The sequence below is a fragment of the Protomyctophum parallelum genome (genome assembly GCF_964188405.1).
Source record: "Protomyctophum parallelum genome assembly, chromosome: 15".
In the NCBI taxonomy this organism is placed as follows: Eukaryota; Metazoa; Chordata; class Actinopteri; order Myctophiformes; family Myctophidae; genus Protomyctophum; species Protomyctophum parallelum.
Genome location: NC_139710.1, coordinates 8,773,597 through 8,801,594, shown reverse-complemented (window position 1 = coordinate 8,801,594; position 27,998 = coordinate 8,773,597). Strand labels below are relative to the sequence as shown.

Here is a 27,998-nt window from a genome sequence, read left to right as displayed (position 1 = left end):
GAACTCCTCCTCTGCCTCCTCTCCACTTTCCATCAGCAAGTTAGATGTGACCTCTTCAATATATAGAACCCTTAGTTGTGAAAAGTAGGCCTATATGTGAGCAGCAACTGTGCAAGTGGATAGAATATTTTTCCTATACCTTATAGTTTAATTTATTTTTAATCTCATCTTTAGGAATGAAGGGGCTGTCATTCGACGCAATGTTGTTGTCCATCACACAGCTATGCTTTCTTTGTAGTTTCTTAGATAAGGGTCGCTGTCAGGACGGCTCCCGGACAGGTGCGCTGAGGCAGGGCTTAACATGGCAACATAACGGCCAGGTCTTCAGCATTCGGAGCCGCGGTGGTTCTCAGTACCAGCCGTCAAACCGGAGACATAGCGACCCGGCCCATCAACGGAATCCCGTCGTCGTCGTAAGCAACAATAACGACACCTTGGCGGCCCCTTCTTCTTCTCGAGGCTCCCCGAGGCTCCCAGCTAGCAGCGGCGGTGCGCAATTACGCGCCGCGCGTCAGCAGCGCCCAAACCGACCAGCAGCTCCCCGCGCTGAGGAGGACAACCCTGCAGCTGTTAGGCGGGAGGACATGATGGTCGGAGATGATCCATACAACCCCTATAAAGCGTCGAACTATTATCCTTATTACAACTACTACAACTCCTACCACAGACCGAGGCCCGCTGCAAGAGCCAGACCTGGTCAAGGCACCAGCTATCACCAAGCTGGTAGGGGGGAATTCCATTCTCGCATTATAACGTGTAAATGTAGCTTACTACCCGTCCCGTGGTTTATGTTTTTCTCTTTTTTTCCCCATGTGATAAAATGAGCGTAGACCACTGTGCTTTCATGCTTGCTGAGTCACACGATTTCAAAATCTGTATAAGATTCGAAAGATTATATGTTTTTGTTAACCTAGGCTACTCTACTGTAATCTTTTCATGTAGCCTATAGTCAAGGCTTGTTGTGGTAGATTGTCGTGGCATTGTTCTTTAACACCGTGCTGTGTTAGTGACTCATATATTTGAGGCACTGGCAAGTTTGTACTATATACTTTGACACGTCTTTGTCAGAAATTCAGTCACATTAGGCTACTTAATTCATTCTTCAAAATAGTTTTTGGTAAAGATTTTCCGTTATACAGTCAAGATGATATGCATATCACAATTTACCTAACTTTAGATTTTGTAATTTAGGTGGATTATGATTGTGCCATATATCTACATGCATATGGATTAGATTAAATTCCATTTAGTCAAAAATGCTACTCACTCATGTTGTCCTGCTTGCTCCATAGTGTTTGGAAAAACACATTCATTTTTATTTTTTACTTTATTAATATTTTTTTGAATTTAGCATGGGGGCAGCAATCAATGTTGTCCCCAATCTCAAACACTTTTTAAACTAATCACAACTTGCTTATACTGAATAGAATAAAAGGGGCAGACAGTATAGACATTTAGTGGCGTGCACAGATAGACACTAGGGGGTGCTAGAGCACCACCTGCCCTTGCCCTCTGGACAGCAATGTGCCCTTTTGAAAAAAAAGGGCAAAAAAGTACAGTGTACAGTATGTGGACCATAGTGACATAAAAAAAGCTTCTAATATATTATTTATGCCCCAAAATCTATAAATCTCACACTATTAAGACAACTGGCCGGTTCCACGCGCTGCACAAAGTGCCCTTTTTTCACTTGAGCACCTGCCCCTCTAAATGTCTGTGCACGCCACTGGGTGTTGCACTTTTACAACACCTGTTGCATAAGGTTCTCTATTTCCCCATATCTCCCCATCAGCAATAATCATGTAATTTGCAACATTGTAAATACTTTGCCCAACAAAAATGGCTTACTGTGGAGTTGCCAGACTGACGCAAGTATTACAATTAAATCATATTTCACAATCATAACAATGTTATTCCACATTTTTTTACAAGCTTTGTTGATGCCTTGCCTATATTATTTCCTGTATTTGTATAGCCATGTCCATATGTGTAGTAAGGCCAAGGATAAGTCCCCTTGCACCCATTCTGTCATATCAGATTGACAGTTCCTTAATACATTACGACAGATATAGATGGATGACAATGACAGAACCCTAACCTTGCAATACCATGCAGGCTTTAGACAGTATAGGCCTACCTGTGGAAAGCCTGTTTCTAAATGATATGAGCTACTCAGAGCTCTGATCCAGTCCAGAGCTATACTGCGTCCGCCTGTCCGGTAACGGTAATACAAGCCAGTTTCCTCATCCCCTATAATCCAGATCAGATCAGCAACCTGCAAAGGTTGTGTCTCCCAAACAAGATATCTCGAAAACTTGGCTGGGTTGCCATGCATGTGTGACCAAGGCCGAATCTGTCACGCAGTACTTTGGCAATAGAATATTCTTTATCGTTATTATAAGACATACAACCCTTAATTATTTGAGTTATTTTTTAGCTTCAGTAGTTTCAGTTCATCATTAGTCCGGCGGAACCGGAAGTCTCTGCTCACATACAGGATCATATATCCAATCGACAGTGGTAGGTATATTAATAAGGAAGGATCATCATAAGTCACTGAACGGATATACAATATTATATATATGCAAAACAAATAAAGAATAACAGAAAAATAAAAAAGGAACCTATTTTGACACCGGTCACACATGAAATGTACTGTGTGTGCACCTTTGTGTTCTGCAAGGGATGAAATCGACTGACTTTGGTCTAGTGCCACCCACAGACCAAAATGTCCACTTACACAAGACAGATAATAAGTCTAATGGTTGGATTACCATGAGTGCATCCATGCCCCCCAGTGGATGAATTGTAGCCTATCTGCTGCCAGTAGTGATGCCATGTCTCCTATAGCACCACAAATCCACAATTAGCCCATTCTGACCTGAGATCAGATTCATACGAGGTTTCCACTGGACACACACTGGTCTGATTAACCCATTCTGACCTGAGATCAGATTCTAGAAATGTCAGTCGCTCTTCGATTTTTCAAAAATAGCAGACCTACAAGCTCGTATCGCGCCACTCGGTGGCGCGATATGAGCTTGTAGATCTGCTATTTTTCAATAGCTAAAGCATAACATGATGCCAACACCAAAATGGGTGCCCGGTCAGAATGGGATAGGCTAAAATGTTAGCCTCAATCCCAGCCTTACTCATCTGCGAAGAGAAAAGCCAAAATGTCCACATGCATGCATCTAATGGACAGATTTCATGAAACGTTTATCATGACCATAAAACATTTGAATCTGTGTCAAAATAAAATTGAAAACCGCAAAATAGGATATTTATTAAATATAGTAGACCTATATAATATAATTAAATATTAAACTATTTTTTTGACACAGAATCAAATATTTTATGATCATAATTTACCAGGAGCCTGGACGGCTTGGTTCCAGGCTTAACAATAATGTTATCTTTAAAGATTTGTTTTATTGATAGTCATCAGTGAAGACAGACAGGAAAGTGGGAGGGAGAGAGGGGGAGAGACATGCAGCAAATGTCGTCATGAACGGGACTCGAACATGCAACACATTGTCAGGCCAGAGCCTATATGTGGCATGCGCCTGGACCACTTGGCCAGCGGGTCACCCTGGCTTAGCAATAATTCATATAAATAATTTAGGAAATCTCTATGTGAAAAGTTAATGGGCTTTCCCATGTGGAACCACAAAATAGCTTGAGGAACCCACTGATTCCACACTAACCTCCTTAATTATTATTATTATTTTATTTATTCTAGCCCCACTAAAGAGAATGAGGATGGCAACTCTATGGTGCGATAACAACAACCTCTCACTTAACACCAATAAGACCAAAGAAATCATTGTAGACTTTAGGAAGTCCAAAGGCATCCACACCCCCATTTCCATCAAAGGGTCATCTGTCGATATAGTTGATAACTTTAAATTCCTGGGCATACATATCACAGACACATTCACATGGTCACTCAACAACGAGTACATCCTCAAGAAGGCGCAGCAGCGACTGTACTTTCTGAGGCGCCTTAAAAAATTTGGCTTAAGTACAAAAGGACTAGTGAACTTTTATCGCTGTATAATTGAAAGTGTCTTAACTGGCTGTATCACAGTGTGGTACGGTAACACGACCGCTCAGGATTGCAAGAGGTTGCAGAGGACCATTAAAACAGCAGCTAAAATCATCTGCACTACAGAATTACCCAATCTCCATAACATCTACACCACTCGCTGTATGAAAAAAGCCCATAACATCATGGAAGACACCAGCCACCCCGCAAATACCCTGTTCAAACTACTCCCCTCCAAAAAACGCTACCAGAGCATCAAATCTCGTACCACCCGTCTCAGTAACAGTTTTTACCCCCAGGCAGTCAGGCTGCTGAACAGCTGACCTTGAACTGTATTGCACTTCACTTCACTTGCACTTTTCTTTTCCTGTTTTTGTCTTTTCTTGCACTATAGATGTTTGTTTATGTCCTGTGTATGTAAGACTGAGAGTGCTCTGAGCAAAATAAATTTCATTGTATGTATACTCTGTATCTATACAAATGACAAATAAACCTGAACCTGAACCTGAACCTGAACCAATGACAGTCAGCTCAGACCACTTTGGTCTGGCTTGGTCAGCCTCTGAGTGCCGCTGGTGGATCTTTAAGTGTCATTTAATGTTGGATGGGATCCTTTAGTTTGTTCTCTCTCAACTGTCATGTTGGCTGAAGGATATATGTGTCCTTCTCCTGAGTGTAGGAGGTCTCCCTGACCTGTACCCTGACCCCTACTACGTCCAGATCTCTACATACATCCAGAGACTCCCCATGTACAACCTGCGCTGCGCTTCAGAGGAGAACTGCCTGGCCAGGTACAGTACACTACTCTGTATACACTACTAAAGAATACAGTAGTACAATACTAATGTATAATATACTATTAGAAGAGCGCTCATATATACATCACAAAACAAAAATCCTGCCACAGCTTTGCTATATCCTAACTCCACCCACAGGCTTACACATCCTCGTTTTTTTCTGCACTATACATTGCAATTTCATGTTAATTGTATGGGAATATATTGTATTTTATTATTGAACACAAAGCTACTGTGACCACATGATTCATAACTGCACCATTTGCATTGTTGACTGAGTACTTTGCAATTTTAATTTAATCCATGCAGGAAGCAAAATTGTACAATGAGATTCATGATAATTATCAATATGCACGACCCGATGTAACTATTCCTTGTCCAATAACTTGACCAATAACTCTTCTGCAATCCATTCCTAATCTCCTCTCCTCTCCTCTCCTCTCCTCTCCTCTCCTCTCCTCTCCTCTCCTCTCCTCTCCTCTCCTCTCCTCTCCTCTCCTCTCCTCTCCTCTCCTCTCCTCTCCTCTCCTCTCCTCTCCTCTCCTCTCCTCTCCTCTCCTCTCCTCTCCTCTCCTATACAGTTCAGCAAGTTATGCTCAAGACTATGATACCAGGGTCCTCTTGAGGTTTCCTCAGAGAGTGAAGAATCAGGGAACAGCCGACTTCCTCCCCAGTAGACCTCGCTATGCTTGGGAATGGCACAGCTGCCATCAGTAAGTCACAGAGACTTTAATCATTTTGAGACAAACAATGGAAATACTTTTACATGACATTATATTATTGTGCAGTAATACGGCAGTAGACTAGTCAAACTACACAAATGGTCATGTATAATGCCTCTGATCATCTATTAATCAGAATAAGGTAAGACTTTGTTAGACCATTAGTGATTTATTATGCTTTTTTCCTATGCCGAAATATTTCTTGCTTAAATTATCTGCACATGAGGGGCTATATCTTGCACCACCCCTTAACCCTTATCGCTAAACTTATTTTCCATTTTTACTATTTAAAAAAACCTTTTAAAATAGGTCAAATAGCCGATCTACAAGCTCACAACGTCTCGATGTAGATCGGCCAGTTGAACTATTTTAAAATGGTTTTCAAAATAGTAAGAAATGGCAAATAAGTTTAAGGATAAGGGATAAGGGTGGCACAAGATGGAGCCCCTATAGTGTAAACTCATGTATAACCCTTTAATTCTATCAATCTGCAGGCCAGTAGCCAGTAGGCATTGTGAAATCAACAACACAACAACACAAACATTAAATGCCATTGACAATGAATGGAGAATTTACATCATATGTGAAATGACAAATTGACATGTTACGTCATTATGATGTGCAATGATAAGAGCAAGCAAATCGGCTATTTTCGTCCTACACAAAGATTAAATTCCCATTGACAATTAATGGAGAATTTAAGTCATAAAGTATGTGTTGTACAATGATAAGAGCGCCCCTCACTTTTAATTGACTAATACATTTTTTAATTCTCACCAGAACCGGTGCGCCCCAAGGCTGCTGCCTCAGTCCTCTGCTGTACAGCTTGTTTACGTTTGATTGTGTCGCCAGATACGAGAATAACATCATAATTAAATTTGCGGATGATACCACAGTGATCGGACTAATAACCGACGGTGATGAGAGGGCCTATAGGAGGGAGATAGAGGATCTAACTCTATGGTGCGATAACAACAACCTCTCACTTAACACCAATAAGACCAAAGAAATCATTGTAGACTTTAGGAAGTCCAAAGGTATCCACACCCCCATTTCCATCAAAGGGTCATCTGTCGACATAGTTGATAACTTTAAATTCCTGGGCATACATATCACAGACACATTCACATGGTCACTCAACAACGAGTACATCCTCAAGAAGGCGCAGTATAAGGCGCTGTATAATTGAAAGTGTCTTAACTGGCTGTATCACAGTGTGGTACGGTAACACGACCGCTCAGGATTGCAAGAGGTTGCTGAGGACCATTAAAACAGCAGCTAAAATCATCGGCACTACAGAATTACCCAGTCTCCATAACATCTACACCACTCGCTGTATGAAAAAAGCCCATAACATCATGGAAGACACCAGCCACCCCGCAAATACCCTGTTCAAACTACTCCCCTCCAAAAAACGCTACCAGAGCATCAAATCTCGTACCACCCGTCTCAGTAACAGTTTTTACCCCCAGGCAGTCAGGCTGCTGAACAGCTGACCTTGAACTGTATTGCACTTCACTTCACTTGCACCTTTCTTTTCCTGTTTTTGTCTTTTCTTGCACTATAGATTTGTTTATGTCCTGTGTATGTAAGACTGAGAGTGCTCTGAGCAAAATAAATTTAATTGTATGTATACTCTGTATCTATACAAATGACAAATAAACCTGAACCTGAACCTGAACCTGAATTTGTTTAGTTGAGGACAGCCCTAAATGACAATTACATTATGCTGTGCTTGTACGTCAGTCACTTCCACAGTATGGATCAATTCAGTCTGTATGAGCTGTTGGATGCAAGCACCCAGAGTCGGGTTGCTGAGGGACACAAAGCTAGCTTCTGCTTGGAGGACACGTCTTGCGACCCTGGATACTACCGCCGCTACGCCTGCACCTCTCACACACAGGTTTGGATAATACACTATGTACAGTAACCTATGAAAATCCTGCCAGAAGCCTAATATCTCTCTTTGCCAGAGGGGATTCCCTATACACAGACACAGATCTGATCTGATCTGATCTGATCTGATCTGATCTGATCTGATCTGATGTGATGATGATGATGATGATGATGATGATGATGATGATGATGATGATTGTTTCTGTCCAGGGTCTGAGTCCTGGTTGCTATGATACCTACAATGCTGACATTGACTGCCAGTGGATTGATATCACAGATGTCTCACCAGGAAAATACATACTCAAGGTCATACAGTATACTGAACCATGTAAATCCTATGTACCTTTTGACTGCTGTCCCCCAGGGGTCTACAGTATACTGGGTCACCAGTACTCCTATCCTTTTTTGCTTTGCTGAAAATAGCCAATCTACAATCTCACAATGTGGCACACTGTGAGGCATTGTGAGATTTTATATCTGTTATTTGTCAATTTTTGCTGATTGTTTGCCTGTTATGACATGCCCAGAATAGGACCTATTAACATACCCTAACCCCTAAAAGCCAAAGTGCAGTAACTACGTTTTTGGACACACTGACTTATTTATTTGTCAGTATTTATATTGAGTGAAAACAGTAGCCGTAAGAACAGATATAATTTAATTAGTACAATGTCATTTATATGCCGATAACCCTTTTGGCTGGCCAATTATTGAAACACTTTAAAGTCCTTTACAAATATTGTCTTATTTGCACTTTGTACATGTAGCCCCCAGCCAAGACCCAGCCCGCAACAGCCCTGCCAATCGGGCTCAGCCCTATTGGCACGGTAGGTTGCGCGTTGGTCTGGCGAGTGGGAGCCCCGGTTTAATTCCCGCTTCTGCATAATGCTACATAAGGACAGCAAAGCAGGATTAAATGACTGTATACAGTACAGTATAAATATATACTGTACTGCTGTTCTTATAGCAGTCCCCGTCCTTTTTTGTCTGCATAGTGCATACCAAATCTCTTTGCTTAAAATCTACATTCGCGACGCATTGTGAGAATTTAGATCTGCTATTTTTGGCAAATATTTGCCTATTTTTGTTGATTGTCCGCCTGTTATGACATGCTCAGTATAGGACCTATTACCATGCCCTTTGACTAAGGAATGATGTAATTTGTGGACAAGCTAATTATGTTTGTATTCTCATATTGCCAGTGGTAGGCAATAGATTTTAATATAAAAACGATGTGTTTGTCTTATCAGTTGACGGTAAACCCAAATCAGCAGGTTCCAGAGTCCAACTATAACAACAACGTAGTACGTTGCGATGTACAGTACACTGGCACAGCAGCACATGTCTCTGGCTGCAGTATCACCAGGTAAGACTTGCTTCTCCTCTGTATCTCTATTACATTTCTGTTTCCTTTCTGCTGTAGACAACAAAGGGATGACTCGACCCCCCCAGTCAACAATACCACTACACATGGCATGGCACCGATACTGAATTCAACAGCACACACATATTACACACAGCTCCAGAGCAATGGGTAGCTAGTAGCTATAGCTAGTAGCTACTGAATGTTACCTTTGGAACAGAGGGGTTTAAGACCTTAGGGTGACCTGAAGTCAAGTCGATTTCTTTACAAAGCATATTTAACAACACATTTTGACCAAAGTTCTGTACAATGAAGACAAGTAAAATCAGCAAAAACATCCATAATTAACAACTTAACTTTAACCGGAGTCCCCCAGGGCTCTATAATTGGTCTGTTCTCCCCCCCCCCCTTTAAATACCAAAAGAGCTTGTAGATCAGCAATTTGAGGAAATTATGATAGCCTAATGTGAGCCCATGTCATGAAATGTACTAAACAAATTATTATTATTATTCTGTCCATTGCTGATTTAACTGTTTTTCTGTTTTCTCACAGCTACTGAGCCTGAACTAAACCGACGCAGTGGAGCAGAGGAGAAATTATGCTAAACATGTTGACACTCAAAGGCTGTTTTTACACAAGCACTGCATGCACTGTAAAATCTTGAGTGTTAATTTAACTCTGAGTGTGACTCTTGAGTTAAGGTCCCTGCACACGTTTGTTTGTTTGTTTTTTACCTGAATTTGTCCAATGTTTTTCCGATAAACGTGTCCAGTCTGCAAGGACCTTGATTTTACACTGTATGTGACTTTCAAATGTCCATCTTGAGTGTCATCAGGAAATGCAGCCAAAATGCTGATGTGTCACTTCTACAGTAGTTTTGTAAAAATGCCTGATTTATTTCCGTACATTCATTCTTTTTAACCACTTAAACCCTATATACTTTGTTGTACTATACGAATAGTGAAAATTGCCAATCTACAAGTTCAAGCGCCATCGAGATGTGACGCCTTGCAAGCTTGTAGATCGGCTATTCCCCCCACACACTTTTGAACATTTGGGAATTTTTTAAGATTTTCTCCTATACAGTAGGTCTACTGGCTAAAATACAGACACCAGGATATATATATATATATATATATATATAGGGGGGGAAGGAAAATAAATTAATAATAAAAAAGAGAGAGAGAGAGAGAGAGAGACACACGTCGCTTGCGCGCACGCACGCACGCACACACACACACACACACACACACACACACACACACACACACACACACACACACACACACACACACACACACACACATTGAGTGACAGTAATAAACAAAGATAGGCCTACAGTAAAAGGGGGAGTTAGAGGGGAGATGAGAAAATGGAGAAAGAGATAAAGTATTCAATCAAGAAGCCTTTGTGTATTGTCAGACATATACTGTTTTAATGTCTATGTAATGTATTCAAGTGTAGAGAAAGGCCATTTCCAGATTTGGTGAATTTCATGAAGATAAACATTAACAGTTTTCAGATTTAAAATATTTTGCATTGGTTGCATTTCAGTAATGGTGCTTAAACACAATATTTTGTTTACTGTAATTGTGTCATTATAAGGGTTGTTTTCTAATTGTGCCAGTGCGAACCTAAATCAATCACCTACCTAGGAGGACACAAAATGGCCGCAACTTGTAGCTGTCATTTCTCAAGAAAACAGGGTAACAGATGGATTTAAGTCTGAATTATGCTTTGGCGACCAGCGACAAATAATTATGTATTTTCAACTGAAATATATAGGCCTACCTTATTTAATTTTTGTTGAGTGACATATTTTGCACAACATTTTGTTGCAGAAGCATAAATCAGGGTTGGAATGTGGACGTCAGTCTATAAGGAGAAATCTGTATATAGTGCAAGATGTATTTTCATGAAGGCCTGTACTTGTAAAGTATAATATCTGCAGAGCATGTATATTGGCTTGGCTGTCAGGTATCAATAAAGTTTGCTTGAATGTGAATGTGTGTAATGTATTATTATTGTTATGTCATATGATTGGTTAGTAAATTGTAAATATAGAGATAACTATAAGTGAATAAGGAAGTTAGATGTTAGATCCATTTATGCTATGGCTGGGTATGCAAAGATGGCAGTCTGCAGTGGTTCAACCCTTTTCATATCAAGGAACCTATTGTTGGCAACATTATAGTCATTTGAGATTTAATACAAAAAAAATGAATATTTTGTTAATGTTGGATATGATTTTGTCAAAAATCCCCGCCGTAATCTGAAAATCTCCATGAATGCACTATTTTTTTTCTTCTTTTTTTTTACACACGTGTGTGCATTCAAGGAAAAAAAAACACTTTGACTGAAACACGCATAGTCATGGATGTGGTTGATATAATTGCGACTGTAGGTCGCAGATTACTGCAAAACCTGTCAGTTAGTCCGTCCGTTCGTCACGCCACTGGCTGTCAGTCCGTCACGCCTCTTGACACGCTCCATATATGGCCGTCTCCATATATGAGATCACAACACTGACCTTATCAAACCCTGGATAACCATACATGGAGAAGACTGGATCATCACCCAGATCTGAATACCTGTATATGGAACCGGCCAGCAACTCTACATGTGACCTCAAACCTCAAACCCTTAGATCTCTGACCTGTTCTGACATTCCATTATGTTGATACCTCCCCACCCGTCCTTCCTCTTCGATGTCTCCCGTTTGACTGATACCTGTCCATTTAAACTCTAGACAGGCCTGCCCCAAAGTATTTAGTGCAGCCATAACCCGGCAGCCGGCGAAAACTAGAGTTCTCAACAGGCCCGAAAATGAAGGCCTGGCGGCTGGCCCTACCAGTACCAGGGCCCTCATCAAACCCTGTACACTCAAGACACTGCCCCCGCTGCCACCCGTAGATCTCCATACAGGTCCATCTCAATGAATTAGAATATTTTGTAAAAGTTCATTTTCTTCCGAAATATAATTCAAAAAGTGAAACTTTCATATATTCTCAATTCATTGTGCATAAAGTGAAGTATTTAAAACCTTTTTTTGCTTTAATCTTGATGATTATGGCGTACAGCTCATGAAAATCAACCACTAAAAAAATCATTTTTTTAAACGAGAAATCTGAAAAGTATATTGTATGCAGTTAATAATTGGTCTGAGCTACTTGGTTTGCTTTGATAACAGCCGTAAATTAATTTGTATTGTTCAGTCTTATCATAAGATCTAGGTTGTATCGTCAAGAGGAAGATGTGAGACATAAGACTCTTATGTCTCACATCTTCCTCTTGACAATACAACCTAGATCCTCTGTGGGGTTCAGGTCAGGCCAGTTGGCTGGTCAGTTAAGCACAGTAATACCATGGTCAGTACACCAGTTACTAGTAGTTTTGGCTCTGTGGGCAGGTGCCAAATCGAGCTGGAAAGGGACATTAGCATCTCCATGAAGCTTGTCAACATTCTGAATCACAATGTACTCTAAAAAGATGGCTGTGTTGAAACCATTGACAGTTTTCACTGTCAGTGGATCAACACCATAGCAGATAATGAATATGACCAAAATCATCACTGTGTTTTGTCATGTCCAGAGTCTATAGTAGGCTATACGCTCCATATATGGCCAGTACAGAATTCATTCCATATGTTGATCTGACCCCCACGCCAAAGCGAGCGCTGTCACCTAGGTGGATGCGTGCAAGGGCGAGGTCGCTCCTCGCCCTCAGGCGTAAAACTGGTGTTAGACAAGCAAGATACAGTATGTTCTTATAGTAGTCATTGCATGAGTGTTTGTCCAGTAACAGGGGTCTCTCCAGCTCTTAATAAACAGAAAATGCATAAGGTGGGTTAACCATTGCCAACCCTATAGTGTTCCAGTTTCAATTTTGTCTGCAATTATTTTGTGTAATTGCTGCCAATTTCATTGTTTATCCTGTATACTGTATGTCTGAGTTCTCTCTCCTAATTGGATGAAATTGGTATCCCAACCAGAAAATGAATCTTATGTTCATCTTTCTGTTTAGTAAAGAGCTGAAGACCCTTGTTAATGAACAAACATTATATAGCAATGATTACAGAGCATATAGAGCTATTTAACATTTATTTTAACAACCCCAGCCGAACAACATGATGGTGTATGCCTGGAATGGGAGTAGAAAAATATGTAATCCTAATTAAATGTTGCTCAATAATATGCTGTAGTGTAATTAGTGAAGAGTGAAGACAGTGTGCGGGATTCCTTTTGTTTCCCCCTTTTTTTCCCTAGGTTATGGCAAAGTAAAATTAACTGAATATATTTACATCCCCCTGAAAACTTTGGACCATGCAATTGCAAATCATGACCCTGCTCCCTCTGTCTGTGGAAACAGGCTCCCAAAAAGGGTTGTCCCATGTTTTTTCCACGCAATATGAAGACCTTTGAGCGCCTGTTCCTTGGCAACCTGAAAAATCACGGATAAATAACCCTGGGACCTGTACTGGTCAACCCAAGCAATCTCATGGACCCTCTCCCAGACAGTTCACATACCACTCATAAAGGGAGGGAAGATGCTGCTGCAATGCCATCTTCCTGCTCCAGAGGGCGTACTCCAACCTTGTCTGGAAAACATGAAGAAAACCAATACACTATTAGACAAAAATGATGAGTTTATATTAATGAGTTCAGATGATAATAATTCAAAACTAATTGAATTGAAGTGCAAAAGAAAATTGTTGTAAAATGATCTGAACATTTTATAGTGGTCAAAATGTGCCAGAAGTTGCAGAATGATATATTGCAGAATGTCCCTGTATACACTCAAATGTATGAAAATCTTTAGAAAATAGCTGATCTACAAGCTCAGCATCGCGATGCATTGTGAGCTTGTAGATCGGCTATTTGAAGTGGTATGTTTTGTAATAATAATAATAATCAAAATCTACAAAGTAGGCCTAACTACAGTAACTAAAGTTTTAAAATAAATGTAGTGAGTAAAAGTACAACATTTAGGCAGCCTATAGTCAAATTGCGTGACTGTCACTCTCAAAGCGAGAGTTCCACCAGACCACCACTGCCAATCACGGTCAAATGCACCGCCCTTCAATCCAACAGGGCCTTGTATATAATTATAAACGTACTCCCTCACTCAGGCAGCCAGCAACACATCAGTGGGCTTGAGGTGGCAAGTTTGTTGAGCCACGCGGTTAAAATAAAATAAAAACTACATTCACTTACAAGAAATAATGGACCGGTAAGTAACATAAGCCAATGATAAATGAACTGCTGTTGCTATCATAGCATTTTCAGACCGTGTTACTGTCTTCTCAGCCAAGTTCTGTCCTGAAATGTTAAGCTAACATTAGCCGGCCAGTAGCCACCATGGTTCACACGTGACGCTCATTCTCATTATGACGGTCATGTTTCAGGGCTAAGCTAACAGTCCACTTGCCAGAATGTGAAACCAGGCAAGGGTTTACATTATGTTGAGTATGGGTCCCCAGCACGTAGAAACTGCCAGATGCTAACTTGCATGCATATATTGAGCAATTTCCACAATTGGCATAATATGTGACTTGGGCTAAAACGTCATCACAAATGTGATGTCAGCACATTTGGGCAAGTGGCTATGGTCGTTTTTGGCCCAATGCAATGACTGTTTTTGGTAACATCTAGTAATATGTGTTGTGTTTAGTCACTATTATGGCTGCCGTAGAAATGGCACATTAACTAATATTTCCTCGAACTTCAACAAGTCCATTATCAATGTTTAGTTGGAAGGAAGTTCAAGTTGTGCTAGCCCGCTAGTAGCCCTATAGTAGTGCATCAGCCATCACATTACAAGACATCATTTGTGACGTGAAGCTTGTAGATCAACCATTCCTTTATTTTTTTTAAACTATTAACATTCATTGTTACCGTCATACAGTCCCAGGCTCATTGGGAAAGGCTCATTCATAAGGCTCATACATAGTCTGGATTTACGGTGGTGGGGTGACCACCGAACTACAACATGACGTCACGAGCCGCGGTGAAGAGCAAAACCACCACCACCGCTCCAGCCCTTCTCTCTGTTTTTACTCACCACCGCTCAACGTTATTTCAGCTCCGGTGGTCAGCTCACCACCGGAGCGGTGGTCACCTTACCACCGAAAATCCAGACTATGAATAGGCCTATAGTCTGGACTTTCGGTGGTGAGGTGACCACCGCTCCGGTGGTGAGCTGACCACCGGAGCTGAAATGAAAAACAGAAAAACCATTTATAATTTTGAAAAATGTTCAACATGGAAACTGTTGAATGCAAAAATAATAATTTTTATTTCTAGTTCCTCTCAGAAAACTCGTATGGAGAGGTGTCCACCAAAACGTTCCAGTCTCCCTCTACCAAGGATTTCCTCAAAGTGTTTGAGTTCCTTTTTCAACAGCTGGACCCAACCTTTGTGCTGCCCAAATCCAAAGTGGAGGAGGAGGTACCTCGTTTGCTGAGAGACCTCGGGTAATTGAATAATGCCATCATACTTCTACACATGTATAAAAATTGTTTGCCTATATACCAGTATTAAAGGGAGTGTTTAGATTTTATTATATTTACTAATACGATTGAACCCTACTGATTCAAGGCCTTTGGCAAAGATCTCCGGTTGCATACAATATTCTGTAACTCAAAATCTAATGGGCGGCTTGCCAGATTTGCTTGAACTCTGCTCTGACCATCTTTCTTTGTGGTTTAATATATACCGTTCCGCTGACCGTCTTTGTCTCTTTGCGGTTTAAGGTATACCATTCCTCTGTCCAAGAGCTCCATGTATTCTGTTGGAGCTCCACACACATGGCCTCAGCTGCTGGGAGCTCTCATCTGGCTCATTGACACGGTCAAAGTAAGGCTTGCTATATACTTCAATGTGCACTGGTGTCGCTAGGAGTTCAATGATTAGTCATAATCAAATCGCTTATTAAACTGGTTGCCAGAAATGTAGTAATTTATCGGCAACTAATTGCTGAAGACTTTTGCAAGTAATCGTGGGTGTTCTCAACTAGAAAATAGTTTTTCCAGTGTTGTAGCTAAGGAGTGAGCTGTCTCCCTTCAGCAGATGGCTGCACAATAGCGACTGCAAAGCAAAATATGCTGCATAAGAATGGCAGCGTGCTATGCTGAATTGCATGGCATTCACAAACCTGTACGTTCTGATAGAGGCCATTTTACCCTCGACGTCACAAAGAAAAGGATTGCCTGCAGTATTTTAAGATGTATTGGATTACATTACACACTAGAAACTCCCAACTACATACCATTGGGTGACTTTTATTTTGGGCTGGTGTCATTTTTGAATGATTGTCAGATCTCGACAATGCATTGCAGAAGGGCTGCTTTTATTCTCAGTGCAATACTCATTCTTATTGTGCATATACTCAGACATACTCTGACTCAGTCACGCGCTCACACGCGCGCGCACACACACACACACACACACACACACACACACACACACACACACACACACACACACACACACACACACACACACACACACACACTTCACAAGTGTAAATAATGTATTTCTTGTTGTTTTTGTTATTTTCCATACCTATGTTTGATTACTTTGTCTTACTATTTTACTACTTTGGTGAGAACCTCATATAAGCCCTCCCTGGGTTTATTTTCTCACCTGCACACACTTCACACTTCTATTGATGTTACCTTTTTGTACTGTTTTTATTGTGCAAATAAACTAAACTAAACACCGTCACACAACTAAGAATATGTACTGGCATGAATAACATTTAAAATGTGCTGTCTATGTCAGATCTCGATAACATTTAAAATGTTCTATTTCTGTCAGATCTCCCGTGGTCTTGAGAGTGAGGACATGCTCAAGGATTTTTCTGAAGAAACTGGAGAATTTGTTGAGTGTAGCAAGGTAACCATTAATGTAATCAAACACATTTTTATAGCTTTAAATATCTGTTAGATGGATGTTTTTTAGTTCTAAATGACAAGATCACTCATTTTTGTTCTCTGAATGTCTTTCATAGCTGTGTGTAGACATGGTTGCTGACACATACACCAAGTTCATGCAGGGAGCAGACTCATTTGAAGAGGAGGATTGTCTAATCCTGTCAGAACTTAGTAAGTATTTGGGAGATGTTGCACATCTTTAAGAAGAAACATGCAATTATTTGAACAGTTATTTTAGTGAACTTGACAGTTTGTTGTACAGGTCAGTTCTAAGAAAACATTGATTGCAGTTTTGGCTGCTTGTGTCATTAGAAAAGGCATACAGTGTGGATGAGGCCCAGCTGATGTCAATGGAGCAAACATTCACATCACTGACTGAACAGGTGGATCAGCTGGAGAAGGAGAAACATTTGGTTGGTATTTTGAATTCACGCACCTTTACAGTGCTCCACCAGTGCCGTTAGAAATTGTAAATAAATATCCTAAGCCAAATTTGACATAATAGACCTCGGGACATATTCATAGAAATGTAATGCTTTCAGGAAGGTTTTTGCTGAGCTGAAGCCATTAAAATATAGTCTTTTTAAATGTTACTGCAACAGAGTGCCTTGGATCTCATTTGCATGTTGTAGACTTGAGACTACTTTTGATGATGCCACTGACGGATACCTTATTGATCCCGCTGGGAAATGTAGGTACCAGAGATGGCACAAAAGAGTAACATCTCAATCCATACCTTTTGTAAGAATATGTCATGTGTGTAGCACCCATGATTTCAGACTGATGCTCAGTACATGCTTTTGGTGCAAACAGTGACTCCTAACTTTTTGTGCAGAACATTTACAGAGATTTTAGAGATTAATCAGAACTCTCACCACCAGGATCCGCTCATGAAGATGAGACTCGAGAAGGATCAGCTCCAGACAGAACTCCAGAAAATGCTCACCTACCTTAGTGTAGTGAGCTTAAGACCTTCATGACTAGTCTGGAAAGGGAGGACTCCGGACTGGCTGAAGAGCTGCAGGCTGTTGGTAAATTTGCTTCCATTTGTACCTAGCCTGTTGCTTGACACAAGCTCAAATTGCATTGTGTTGGGATGGTGGTAGATAATCCATTTCTGTCAAATGTTCACCCATGATGATGGCAAGAATATACTGACACTAGGGTTCATTTGATAACTGGATGTGTACCCTAGTCTGCAAGCAAAAGAACTGTAGTTTAAATAATTAGTTCCGTCCCCACCTACTGAAACGGTAAGATGGTGTGTCTTAGCCATCCTTCCCACTCTACCTTCACAGCCCACCGTCTTGATTCTCTGACCCAGGAGGGGGCCAGACTGCAGCACCTCCTGGATAATCAGAATTACACTCCAGCTGATGTGGAGAGACTCAACCGGGGAGAGACAGCGAAATGCCTTCACGACGTACGACGTACGTCGCGACGTATATTTTTCCGTCGCAACGTATATTCGAGTACGTCCTGGCGTAAATATCAATTCGTCCCGGCAGAACGGACTCGTCGCGGCTATATCTACCCGTTTGCGACCTAGTAGTTTGACTATTCTTTTACGTCGCGACAGAACGGGACACGTCACGGCTATATCTACCCTTCTCGACGTAAAAGGTAATTCGTTGTGGCGTGTGTGGACTCGTCGCAACAGAACGGAACTCGTCGCGGCTATATCTACCCGTTTGCGACGTAATAGTTTGACTTTGTTATATGCCCGGTGCGCGGTGCCCTGCGCGGTGCCCTGCGCTGCCCTACGCCCACCGCGTGCACCTTGCCGGTCCGCCCTGCGCCCTGTGGCCTGGCACGTGTGCACGTGTGCCAGGCCACCGCGTGCACCTTGCCGGTCCGTGGAGCCCTTCGCCGTCCCCAGGCGACCCTGCGTTCCAGAGCTGTCACCCATGCCCACCGAAAATAGCAGATCTACCAGCTCCTCTCCTACATACGGGATGGCCCGACCCGCGTCTGTGGACCCCTGGGGGGGTGTGTGTGTGAGCGTCTGAGCTCCTATCTGTGTGCCTCCCCCCCCCCCCACCCCATGTGGACCCTTGCAGGGGGGGGGGTCGGGGGGTCCCCCTATGCACTTTGTGTAGATGCTGCGTATCGCCTCATACTGAAAAAATTACTATTTTACGCACAGCGCAAGGCAATATGTGATTACGATCGTCCTTCTGGGGGGGGGGGGGGGGGGCTGGCCTACACAATAGATAACCTACCCTGGCCAACACAATAGATAACCTACAAGGACATATGAATTTAATTTATATACACGGCTATATTAATTTAGCCGATCATCAAAGCTCACCGCGCTCGTATAGCGCATTGACTGTCTGTCTGTCTGTCTGTCTGTCTGTCTGTCTGTCTGTCTGTGTCTCAATGACTTGCCTTAGGCGGATAATATAGACTACAAGTACTTTATTAAAGTAAAGTAAAAGAGTGAGTTCTCATTGCGTTCTCTGCGTCGTAGCGCATGCAGATAGGCAGATAGGGGGGGGGGGCAGTTCTATAGGCAAGGGCAGAAGGTTCCTATAACGACAGTGGGTGCGTGCCCACCTTAGAGTAGCCTATATATTTTAAGGCACCCGCCCCGCAACTTATTATTATTGGCTTATTATTTTGCCACCAGCGGAGTTGACGGTTGACGCCGTTGTCTAGTATAGACTATAGGCCTGTGCCAGGATGATTTTAAATAAATATGTCTCTGTCTCTGCGTCTCTAGAGCTATAACATATATACTGTAGCACACATCATGTGTGACACATGTGCACACACACACACACACACACACACACACACACACACACACCGAGTACTAAGTATAAGTAGCATATAGGGTACGGCTCTAAAAACATTAAATACTGCGGGAGCATTACACTAAACAAAGTTGGATTTGTACATTGCAGAAACGTAACATAACGTAAGTGTTCTTATTATTGTCCGTCTGGGTTTTATAATGCAGTGTGAGTCCGCTCCGCGATAGCCGATCTGCAAGCTCACAACGCGTTGCGCTGATTGACAGTGCACGTGCAGCAGCTACTGTATAAAATTATATTTAAGTAGGCTACTTTTTTGTGTGACGTCTGTGTGTTATTGACTTCTTGTTCCTTAATGTGCAGGTTTATCAGAGCGATATAGTGCAGCTGTGAGTGAGTAGGCCTATAGCTGCTGCTGCTGCGTCCGTGCACCAATAGAGCGACCGCGGCAGCGGCACGTATGCTTGAAATATTAAATAAAAATATGTTGGGCTTCCGGGCGTCCGTTTCTGGACTGTACCAACGGGCTTAGGGCCGGACGGTCCCTTAACTCCACGGGCCCCTATATTTTAGGCCCGTGCAGGGCTCTAGTGTGTGTGTGTGTGTGTGTGTGTGTGTGTGTGTGTGTGTGTGTGTGTGTGTGTGTGTGTGTGTGTGTGTGTGTGTGTGTGTGTGTGTGTGTGTGTGTGTGTGTGTGTGTGTGTGTGTGTGTGTGTGTGTGTGTGTGCGTGCGTGCGTGCGTGCGTGCGTGCGTGCGTGTGTGTGTGTGTCGCATGCGTGCGTAAAGTTAGTAGGCTATCAGAAGCAGCAACCATGCAGAGCTATACCAATCAGATTAAATAGGCTATATGCCTTAAACGTTTGACAAGCAATATTAAAAATACAAATCCACAAGCTCGAAAACCACCTGACGGGCCGCCCAAACGGGTCCGGGGACCCCCGGGCGGTACGGGTCACCGTGGACCCTTGGGGATCAAGGGGGGCCACGGGTGTCCACGTTTGCGGAGACGCTGCCTTCATATTAGCCTACTTAAATAACAAGCAGCTGATCTACAATTGACAATTTGACATGTCATTGCGTCGTATTCTGTCTTTCTTTCACGCACGCACGCACGCAGACATGTCACAGACCACCACATAACCATATTTGTATGGCCATATCGTTTATAGGCCTTATAGCTGAATAGCGCCGGCCGTCGGGGGTTCATTTGGTTCCAACCGTCCCATTATGGTCAACACTTATGATATGCTATTGCATTCTTCCAACTAAAGATTTAAATATTAATCTGAAAAAATGACATGGCACGGACTGGCTCAGAAAATCTCCCTGCATCATTATATCAAAACCAGGCCTATACTGAATGTAGGCAATTGAATTCCATGACTTTTGTTTCAATCAACTGAACTAGACCAATAAAATAGTAGGCTAGTATTTATGTTTTTCGTTAATAATAATGCATGCTAATTATTATTGAACGGTAAGTACGCTGGTATGTATACGCTATGGTACACTATAAGCTTGTAGATCTGTTTATTTTAAGCATGCCGCCGCATTCTGTCAGAATCTCGTGTGTGTTATTATTGAACCATTTCATTTCATGTCTGTCTGTCTGTCTGTCTGTCTGTCTGTCTGTCGGCATCTGATCTACAAGCTCACGCATCGCAGCGGACAGCGGTTGATTATCGCTGGGCCGCAGCGGGTCTATATCGCCTAATGTATCATACAGCGAATGAAAGCAAACGTGTGTGTGTGTGTGTGTGTGTGTGTGTGTGTGTGTGTGTGTGTGTGTGTGTGTGTGTGTGTGTGTGTGTGTGTGTGTGTGTGTGTGTGTGTGTGTGTGTGTGTGTGTGTGTGTGTGTGTGTGTGTGCGTGCGAACTTCATGACAGTGGTGCAGCATTACATTGTATTTTGATTTGAAATAAATAATGATGAATAGATGTCTATACTGTTGCTTGTGTGTGTGTTATGCTATAGGGTTAGCTGGAACACACGCCCTGTATGATCTGTGGTGCGCATCTACAAGCTCCAAGTGTTGCGTCCACATGCAGCGCGTTGTGAGCTTGCAGATCGTCGGTGCCCCACTATAGAGAGATGGTAGGGTAGTGCCCAAGCCTATTCCTATATGATCTGTGGCTATATTAAAGGCCTTTTATGTGATCTCACATAATGTGCGAGTCAGAGCTAACGTTACTCAATGATCATTTGCGTCTGATTGATATCACAGCACAGCGTGTGCTGAGAGAGAGAGGGGGGGGGGGGGGTGTATGCTCCGTTCATTGGCTCTATATGCCGTGCGAGACAGGATGATTTTAAATAAATATGTCTGTCTCTGCGTCTCTAGAGCTATAACATATAGCACACATGTGTGCACATGTGATGTGTGTGCGCGCGCACACACACACACACACACACACACACACACACACATACACACACGAGATTCTGACTAAAATAAACAGATCTACAAGCTTATAGTGTACCTTAGCGTACATACCAGCGTACTTACCGTTCAATAATAATTAGCATGTATTATTATTAACGAAAAACATAAATACTAGCCTACTATTTTATTGGTCTATAGTTGTTTGAAACAAAATGGTTGCTGCTTCTGATTAGTTACTAACTTTATTAGACCAATTTAAAATAGTATTAGATGTTTTTCGTTAATAATAACTTATGCTAATTATTACTGAACCATTTTAGATGTTTATATTTCACCAACAGGCATGATAATGCATTTATACTGGCAGAATAGGCCAGTGGCCACCGGCCGGCGCAGTACGGCACAATCACAGCTCAGTCCATTTTAATATCATAGCGCAATTCCATGTTTATATACATCTGCTGGTGGGGGGTGCTGCTATATGTTGATTGCCCATTTGTATAACACATTATATAATATAGGTGCTTGTATGGTGCGTGTATATAATAGGCCTACATTTAAATGACCACATTTAACACACACACACACACACACACACACACACACACACACACACACACACACACACACACTAGAGCCCTGCACGGGCCTAAAATATAGGGGCCCGTGGAGTTAAGGGACCGTCCGGCCCTAAGCCCGTTGGTACAGTCCAGAAACGGACGCCCGGAAGCCCAACATATTTTTATTTAATATTTCAAGCATACGTGCCGCTGCCGCGGTCGCTCTATTGGTGCACGGACGCAGCAGCAGCAGCTATAGGCCTACTCACTCACAGCTGCACTATATCGCTCTGATAAACCTGCACATTAAGGAACAAGAAGTCAATAACACACAGACGTCACACAAAAAAGTAGCCTACTTAAATATAATTTTATACAGTAGCTGCTGCACGTGCACTGTCAATCAGCGCAACGCGTTGTGAGCTTGCAGATCGGCTATCGCGGAGCGGACTCACACTGCATTATAAAACCCAGACGGACAATAATAAGAACACTTACGTTATGTTACGTTTCTGCAATGTACAAATCCAACTTTGTTTAGTGTAATGCTCCCGCAGTATTTAATGTTTTTAGAGCCGTACCCTATATGCTACTTATACTTAGTACTCGGTGTGTGTGTGTGTGTGTGTGTGTGTGTGTGTGTGTGTGTGTGTGTGTGTGTGTGTGTGTGTGTGTGTGTGTGTGTGTGTGTGTGTGTGTGTGTGTGTGTGTGTGTGTGTGTGTGTGTGTGTGTGTGTGTGCACATGTGTCACACATGATGTGTGCTACAGTATATATGTTATAGCTCTAGAGACGCAGAGACAGAGACATATTTATTTAAAATCATCCTGGCACAGGCCTATAGTCTATACTAGACAACGGCGTCAACCGTCAACTCCGCTGGTGGCAAAATAATAAGCCAATAATAATAAGTTGCGGGGCGGGTGCCTTAAAATATATAGGCTACTCTAAGGTGGGCACGCACCCACTGTCGTTATAGGAACCTTCTGCCCTTGCCTATAGAACTGCCCCCCCCCCCTATCTGCCTATCTGCATGCGCTACGACGCAGAGAACGCAATGAGAACTCACTCTTTTACTTTACTTTAATAAAGTACTTGTAGTCTATATTATCCGCCTAAGGCAAGTCATTGAGACACAGACAGACAGACAGACAGACAGACAGACAGTCAATGCGCTATACGAGCGCGGTGAGCTTTGATGATCGGCTAAATTAATATAGCCGTGTATATAAATTAAATTCATATGTCCTTGTAGGTTATCTATTGTGTTGGCCAGGGTAGTTATCTATTGTGTAGGCCAGCCCCCCCCCCCCCCCCCCCAGAAGGACGATCGTAATCACATATTGCCTTGCGCTGTGCGTAAAATAGTAATTTTTTCAGTATGAGGCGATACGCAGCATCTACACAAAGTGCATAGGGGGACCCCCCGACCCCCCCCCCCCTGCAAGGGTCCACATGGGGTGGGGGGGGGGGGGAGGCACACAGATAGGAGCTCAGACGCTCACACACACACCCCCCCAGGGGTCCACAGACGCGGGTCGGGCCATCCCGTATGTAGGAGAGGAGCTGGTAGATCTGCTATTTTCGGTGGGCATGGGTGACAGCTCTGGAACGCAGGGTCGCCTGGGGACGGCGAAGGGCTCCACGGACCGGCAAGGTGCACGCGGTGGCCTGGCACACGTGCACATGCACGTGCCAGGCCACAGGGCGCAGGGCGGACCGGCAAGGTGCACGCGGTGGGCGTAGGGCAGCGCAGGGCACCGCGCAGGGCACCGCGCACCGGGCATATAACAAAGTCAAACTATTACGTCGCAAACGGGTAGATATAGCCGCGACGAGTTCCGTTCTGTTGCGACGAGTCCACACACGCCACAACGAATTACCTTTTACGTCGAGAAGGGTAGATATAGCCGTGACGTGTCCCGTTCTGTCGCGACGTAAAAGAATAGTCAAACTACTAGGTCGCAAACGGGTAGATATAGCCGCGACGAGTCCGTTCTGCCGGGACGAATTGATATTTACGCCAGGACGTACTCGAATATACGTTGCGACGGAAAAATATACGTCGCGACGTACGTCGTACGTCGTGAAGGCATTTCGCTCCACCTGCAACCGGGAGAAGATGGAGCTCCAGAAGGAAATCTCCATCGTCTGCAAGACTCAAGAGGAGGCAGAGCAACACACGTGGCAGGAAGAGATGGGTCTGGCCAAGATAAAGGAACGGGTGCGTATACACTCAAGAGTACACACAGTGAAATCCTCAGTGCTCATTTAGATACAAAACTCAATGCCTTTGTGGTGCTGCACAGCAATGTATATTAGCGATGTTAATAGTTAATTGTTTCATTGCCGTTAAATTATTCACCAAAATTTGGTGACCAAATGCTGAATCAGTGAAAAAATGTGGAAATAGACGGTACTTCCGGCAGCCTTGCGGGTGCTTCAAAACGCCACTGAGCAACTTCCACTGACATGAATAGCGGAGGGGGCGGAGCTTCACGCCAGTTTAGTCTCTATCCTTTTAATACTCATGGTCTACACCCTCATTCATTGCATTTTTTGGTCAATGAAAAACGGGGGAATGTAAATATTGTGACAGTCGTGGTTGCCGCGACGCGAGTCACACTTGCAAATGCGCCATGTTGGTACAACACATGGATCTCCGTATGTGGAGCTGACTATAATCGCCATATATGAAGATCACAACACATGCCACTTTGGGATGGCCACTGATGGAGGACAGACTTCATATTTCCCTGCTGTCTTTTGTGTATTATTGCATCTACAGTTCCGGCTGTCCTGTATTGCAGACTGAAGTTCAGCTCTGTTGAACACATGTACAATACCAGACATTCATTCAGCACAAGGTCTTTTTACGTTTCCCATCTCTAAAATGTTTCATACTGAACGTTGCTACTCAAACTGAAATTGTATTCATGGTTGCGATGTTATATTTATTAATCACTCTTTTTGTACTTTCTTACAGTCTTGTAAAATGTATTTAATATGATGTAATTATAATGTATTTTATATGTGGACCCCAGGAAGAGTAGCTGCTACTAAGGTAGTAGCTAATGGGGATCCAAATAAACAACACTGACCTCATCAAACCCAGGATAGCCATATATGGTTTGTCATACTAGATCTGCATATATGGAGACTGCCATTAAAGGTATATTCAGTGATTTCACTCAAAAAACCTTAGGTTTCGTTTTTGGCTGTGGGACCCAGCCTTTCGTCCAATCAGGATAGAGAGTCAAAAACGAAACCTAAGGTTTTTTGACCCCCAGGGGTTAACTGGGGACAGGGAGGAACTCCTTATATGGCCAGCACACTCTATAGTAGGGAGGATTATCACAACAAAACAAAAAAGAAGTGATATTTGAATTAAGTGAAATCACTGAATATACCTTTAACTCTTCATCTGACCTCACTGACGCCATATTGGGTAATAGTTTAACTATTGGCTTCTCAACTGAGCCGTATTAAGAAGCTCTGTTTCAGTGCAACCTTGCCCTTTAGGGTGAGATCGCTTCTCTCCCTCAGGGCGTCTTACTGGTGTTAATGGTATTGTTAAAGTCAAAATTGCTTCCCCGGCCCAGGCCGTAGCGTAACGGTCTGGGCACCGGACTGGTGATCCAGTCGCGGTGTGCCGCGGGTTCGACTCCCGAACCCGACACGGCCTTTACCGCATGTCATCCCCCCATCTCTCTCCCGTTTCCTGTCAGCCTACTATCTGTCCCTTAAAAAAAAATCAATAAAAGGCGTAAGCCGCAAAAAAAAAAAAAAAAAAAAAAAATTGCTTCCCCATCACAGGTTCTCTTGAGAGTGGCAGAGTACCATAAGATGGCCCGTAAGCTAAAGTTGATCCCAGCATCTGCAGAGAATGCCTGTGGACATGATTTTGAGATGCAGACCACATCCATGGATCAACCCGGTGCTATGGTCAAGTACAAGGCACAGATCCAGGTATGTAACTTATGGATCTGAATCCATATTGATTGTCTGGTAAAAGCCACCATCGTTTTTGTCTTTTTTACCTGTGCTATTGAACGGCCTTTACATTTGTGGTGTTTTTTTTATTTTTACTACAAATAAAGTAATATTGAGCTTCCTCAGCTTTCTCGCTTTCGGGAGGTGTAGTTACAAACTATATGGAATTCAGAGATTGCATAATTGTAGTAAGCCAAGATGTGTAGTTTGTATGATGCATGTTTAGATTTATTGTATGCTACATATTTATCTAGTCATTCTGTCATGTTTAGTTGCCACTGAAGAAAATGATCGCTGACGTGGAGAGAGGGAGTGAGCAAATGGCCAACAAGAAGCTCAGCCTACAGGCGACTAATGAGGAGGTAATCGCGTTATTACGTGGTAAATATTAAACCACCAAGAGTGAGGAAGAGAAGTAATACTATTTGAACTAGTAGTCTGGCAGCTGGGGGTATGGAGTGGGAAATTTGATATATTGTTATTTTAATTGGCCTAAGATATTGTCTATATACATGCATTCATGAATCCACTTGCCGACCGCCTGTTGGTATTGAGCAATTTATTTTATAGGGGTTTATATGTGACCATACTTAACATCCTATAAGGCAAAATGTCAACATTTCATTTTGCTTTAAGTAGCCTGTGAGTGTTAAACTACTTTTCCCCCCATGATTTAGCATTTAGTTTTGCACAAAAAATACTCCTTGGGCTAAAAACGGCCATAGACGTCATCACAAATGTGATGAGGTCAAGTGGCTATGGCCGTTTTTAGCCCAAGGTGTGTTTTGTGCAAAACTAATTGAAATTCAGAATCATGAACACCATAGTTTTACATGTCACACGCTACATAAAGCATAATGTATAGGACGTTAATGGTATGGTGTGTGTGTACATAGGCAATATGTTATGCCAATAAAAACCTATATACCAAAGGACGGATTTCCGTCCTGAGGATTTCAAAGGACCATTACAATTTAGGCATTTAGCAGACGCTCTTAATCCAGAGCGACTTACATTAAGCAAGAACGGAGAATAAAAAAGCATGGTAATGCATACAAAGTAGTTATCATGCATAAGCTACGGGCGTAAGTGTGCGGTCAAAACTCAGTAGTGTAGCTTTTGCTTAGCATCCCAAAAGAACTACACTTCCCAGAGTCAAAATAAACTGCTCTCTGAGTCAGTTTAAAAATGCTATCTAAGATAGTTGATCCTTTTCATACGCCTGTAGGAGGTCTAGGCTAGGTTAAGTACTACGGCAAAGTGCTATGGGCTAAGATGGAGTCTGAAGAGGTGTGTTTTCAGACTGGTGGAAGATTCAGAGCGAAGCTGCAGTTCTAATTGCAATGGGAAATGCATTCCATAGTTTTCCAGCCAGAAGAGTCTGGGGCGTGTGGAGCGTTGTCCCGGTGTGTTTAGGGGGTGCCGTGTCATTAGTCAGAAGGTTCATTGTTCCGAAATTACTATCCCTATCTCTAACCCTAACCTAAACCTAACCGCAAGCACGGGAGCAAACCTAAACCTAACCGCAAGCACGGGAGCAG

General features: G+C 42.7%; 2 protein-coding genes across 2 annotated transcripts in view; both read left to right on the top strand.

Moving 5' to 3' along the window:
• The first annotated feature begins 175 nt into the window (after positions 1-175).
• Positions 176-9,527, top strand: lox (lysyl oxidase). Its single transcript, XM_083784073.1, has 7 exons — positions 176-723; positions 4,728-4,839; positions 5,427-5,558; positions 7,314-7,470; positions 7,674-7,769; positions 8,714-8,829; positions 9,380-9,527. Exons 1-7 carry the CDS (start codon positions 177-179, stop codon positions 9,384-9,386), a joined length of 1,167 nt encoding a protein of 388 aa, XP_083640199.1. The 5' UTR covers position 176; the 3' UTR covers positions 9,387-9,527.
• A 2,126-nt stretch (positions 9,528-11,653) lies between these two features.
• LOC310872749 (kinetochore protein NDC80 homolog) overlaps positions 11,654-27,998 on the top strand; it is a gene marked incomplete at both ends in the record, with an annotated part of 20,956 nt that continues 4,611 nt past the window's right edge. Inside the window, 9 exons of the mRNA XM_083784810.1 lie at positions 11,654-11,704; positions 15,130-15,299; positions 15,579-15,681; positions 16,645-16,722; positions 16,838-16,931; positions 17,607-17,719; positions 24,557-24,688; positions 26,281-26,433; positions 26,730-26,819. Of these exons, the coding sequence (XP_083640936.1) occupies positions 11,654-11,704; positions 15,130-15,299; positions 15,579-15,681; positions 16,645-16,722; positions 16,838-16,931; positions 17,607-17,719; positions 24,557-24,688; positions 26,281-26,433; positions 26,730-26,819 (984 nt within the window). The remainder of the gene's footprint in view (positions 11,705-15,129; positions 15,300-15,578; positions 15,682-16,644; positions 16,723-16,837; positions 16,932-17,606; positions 17,720-24,556; positions 24,689-26,280; positions 26,434-26,729; positions 26,820-27,998) is intronic.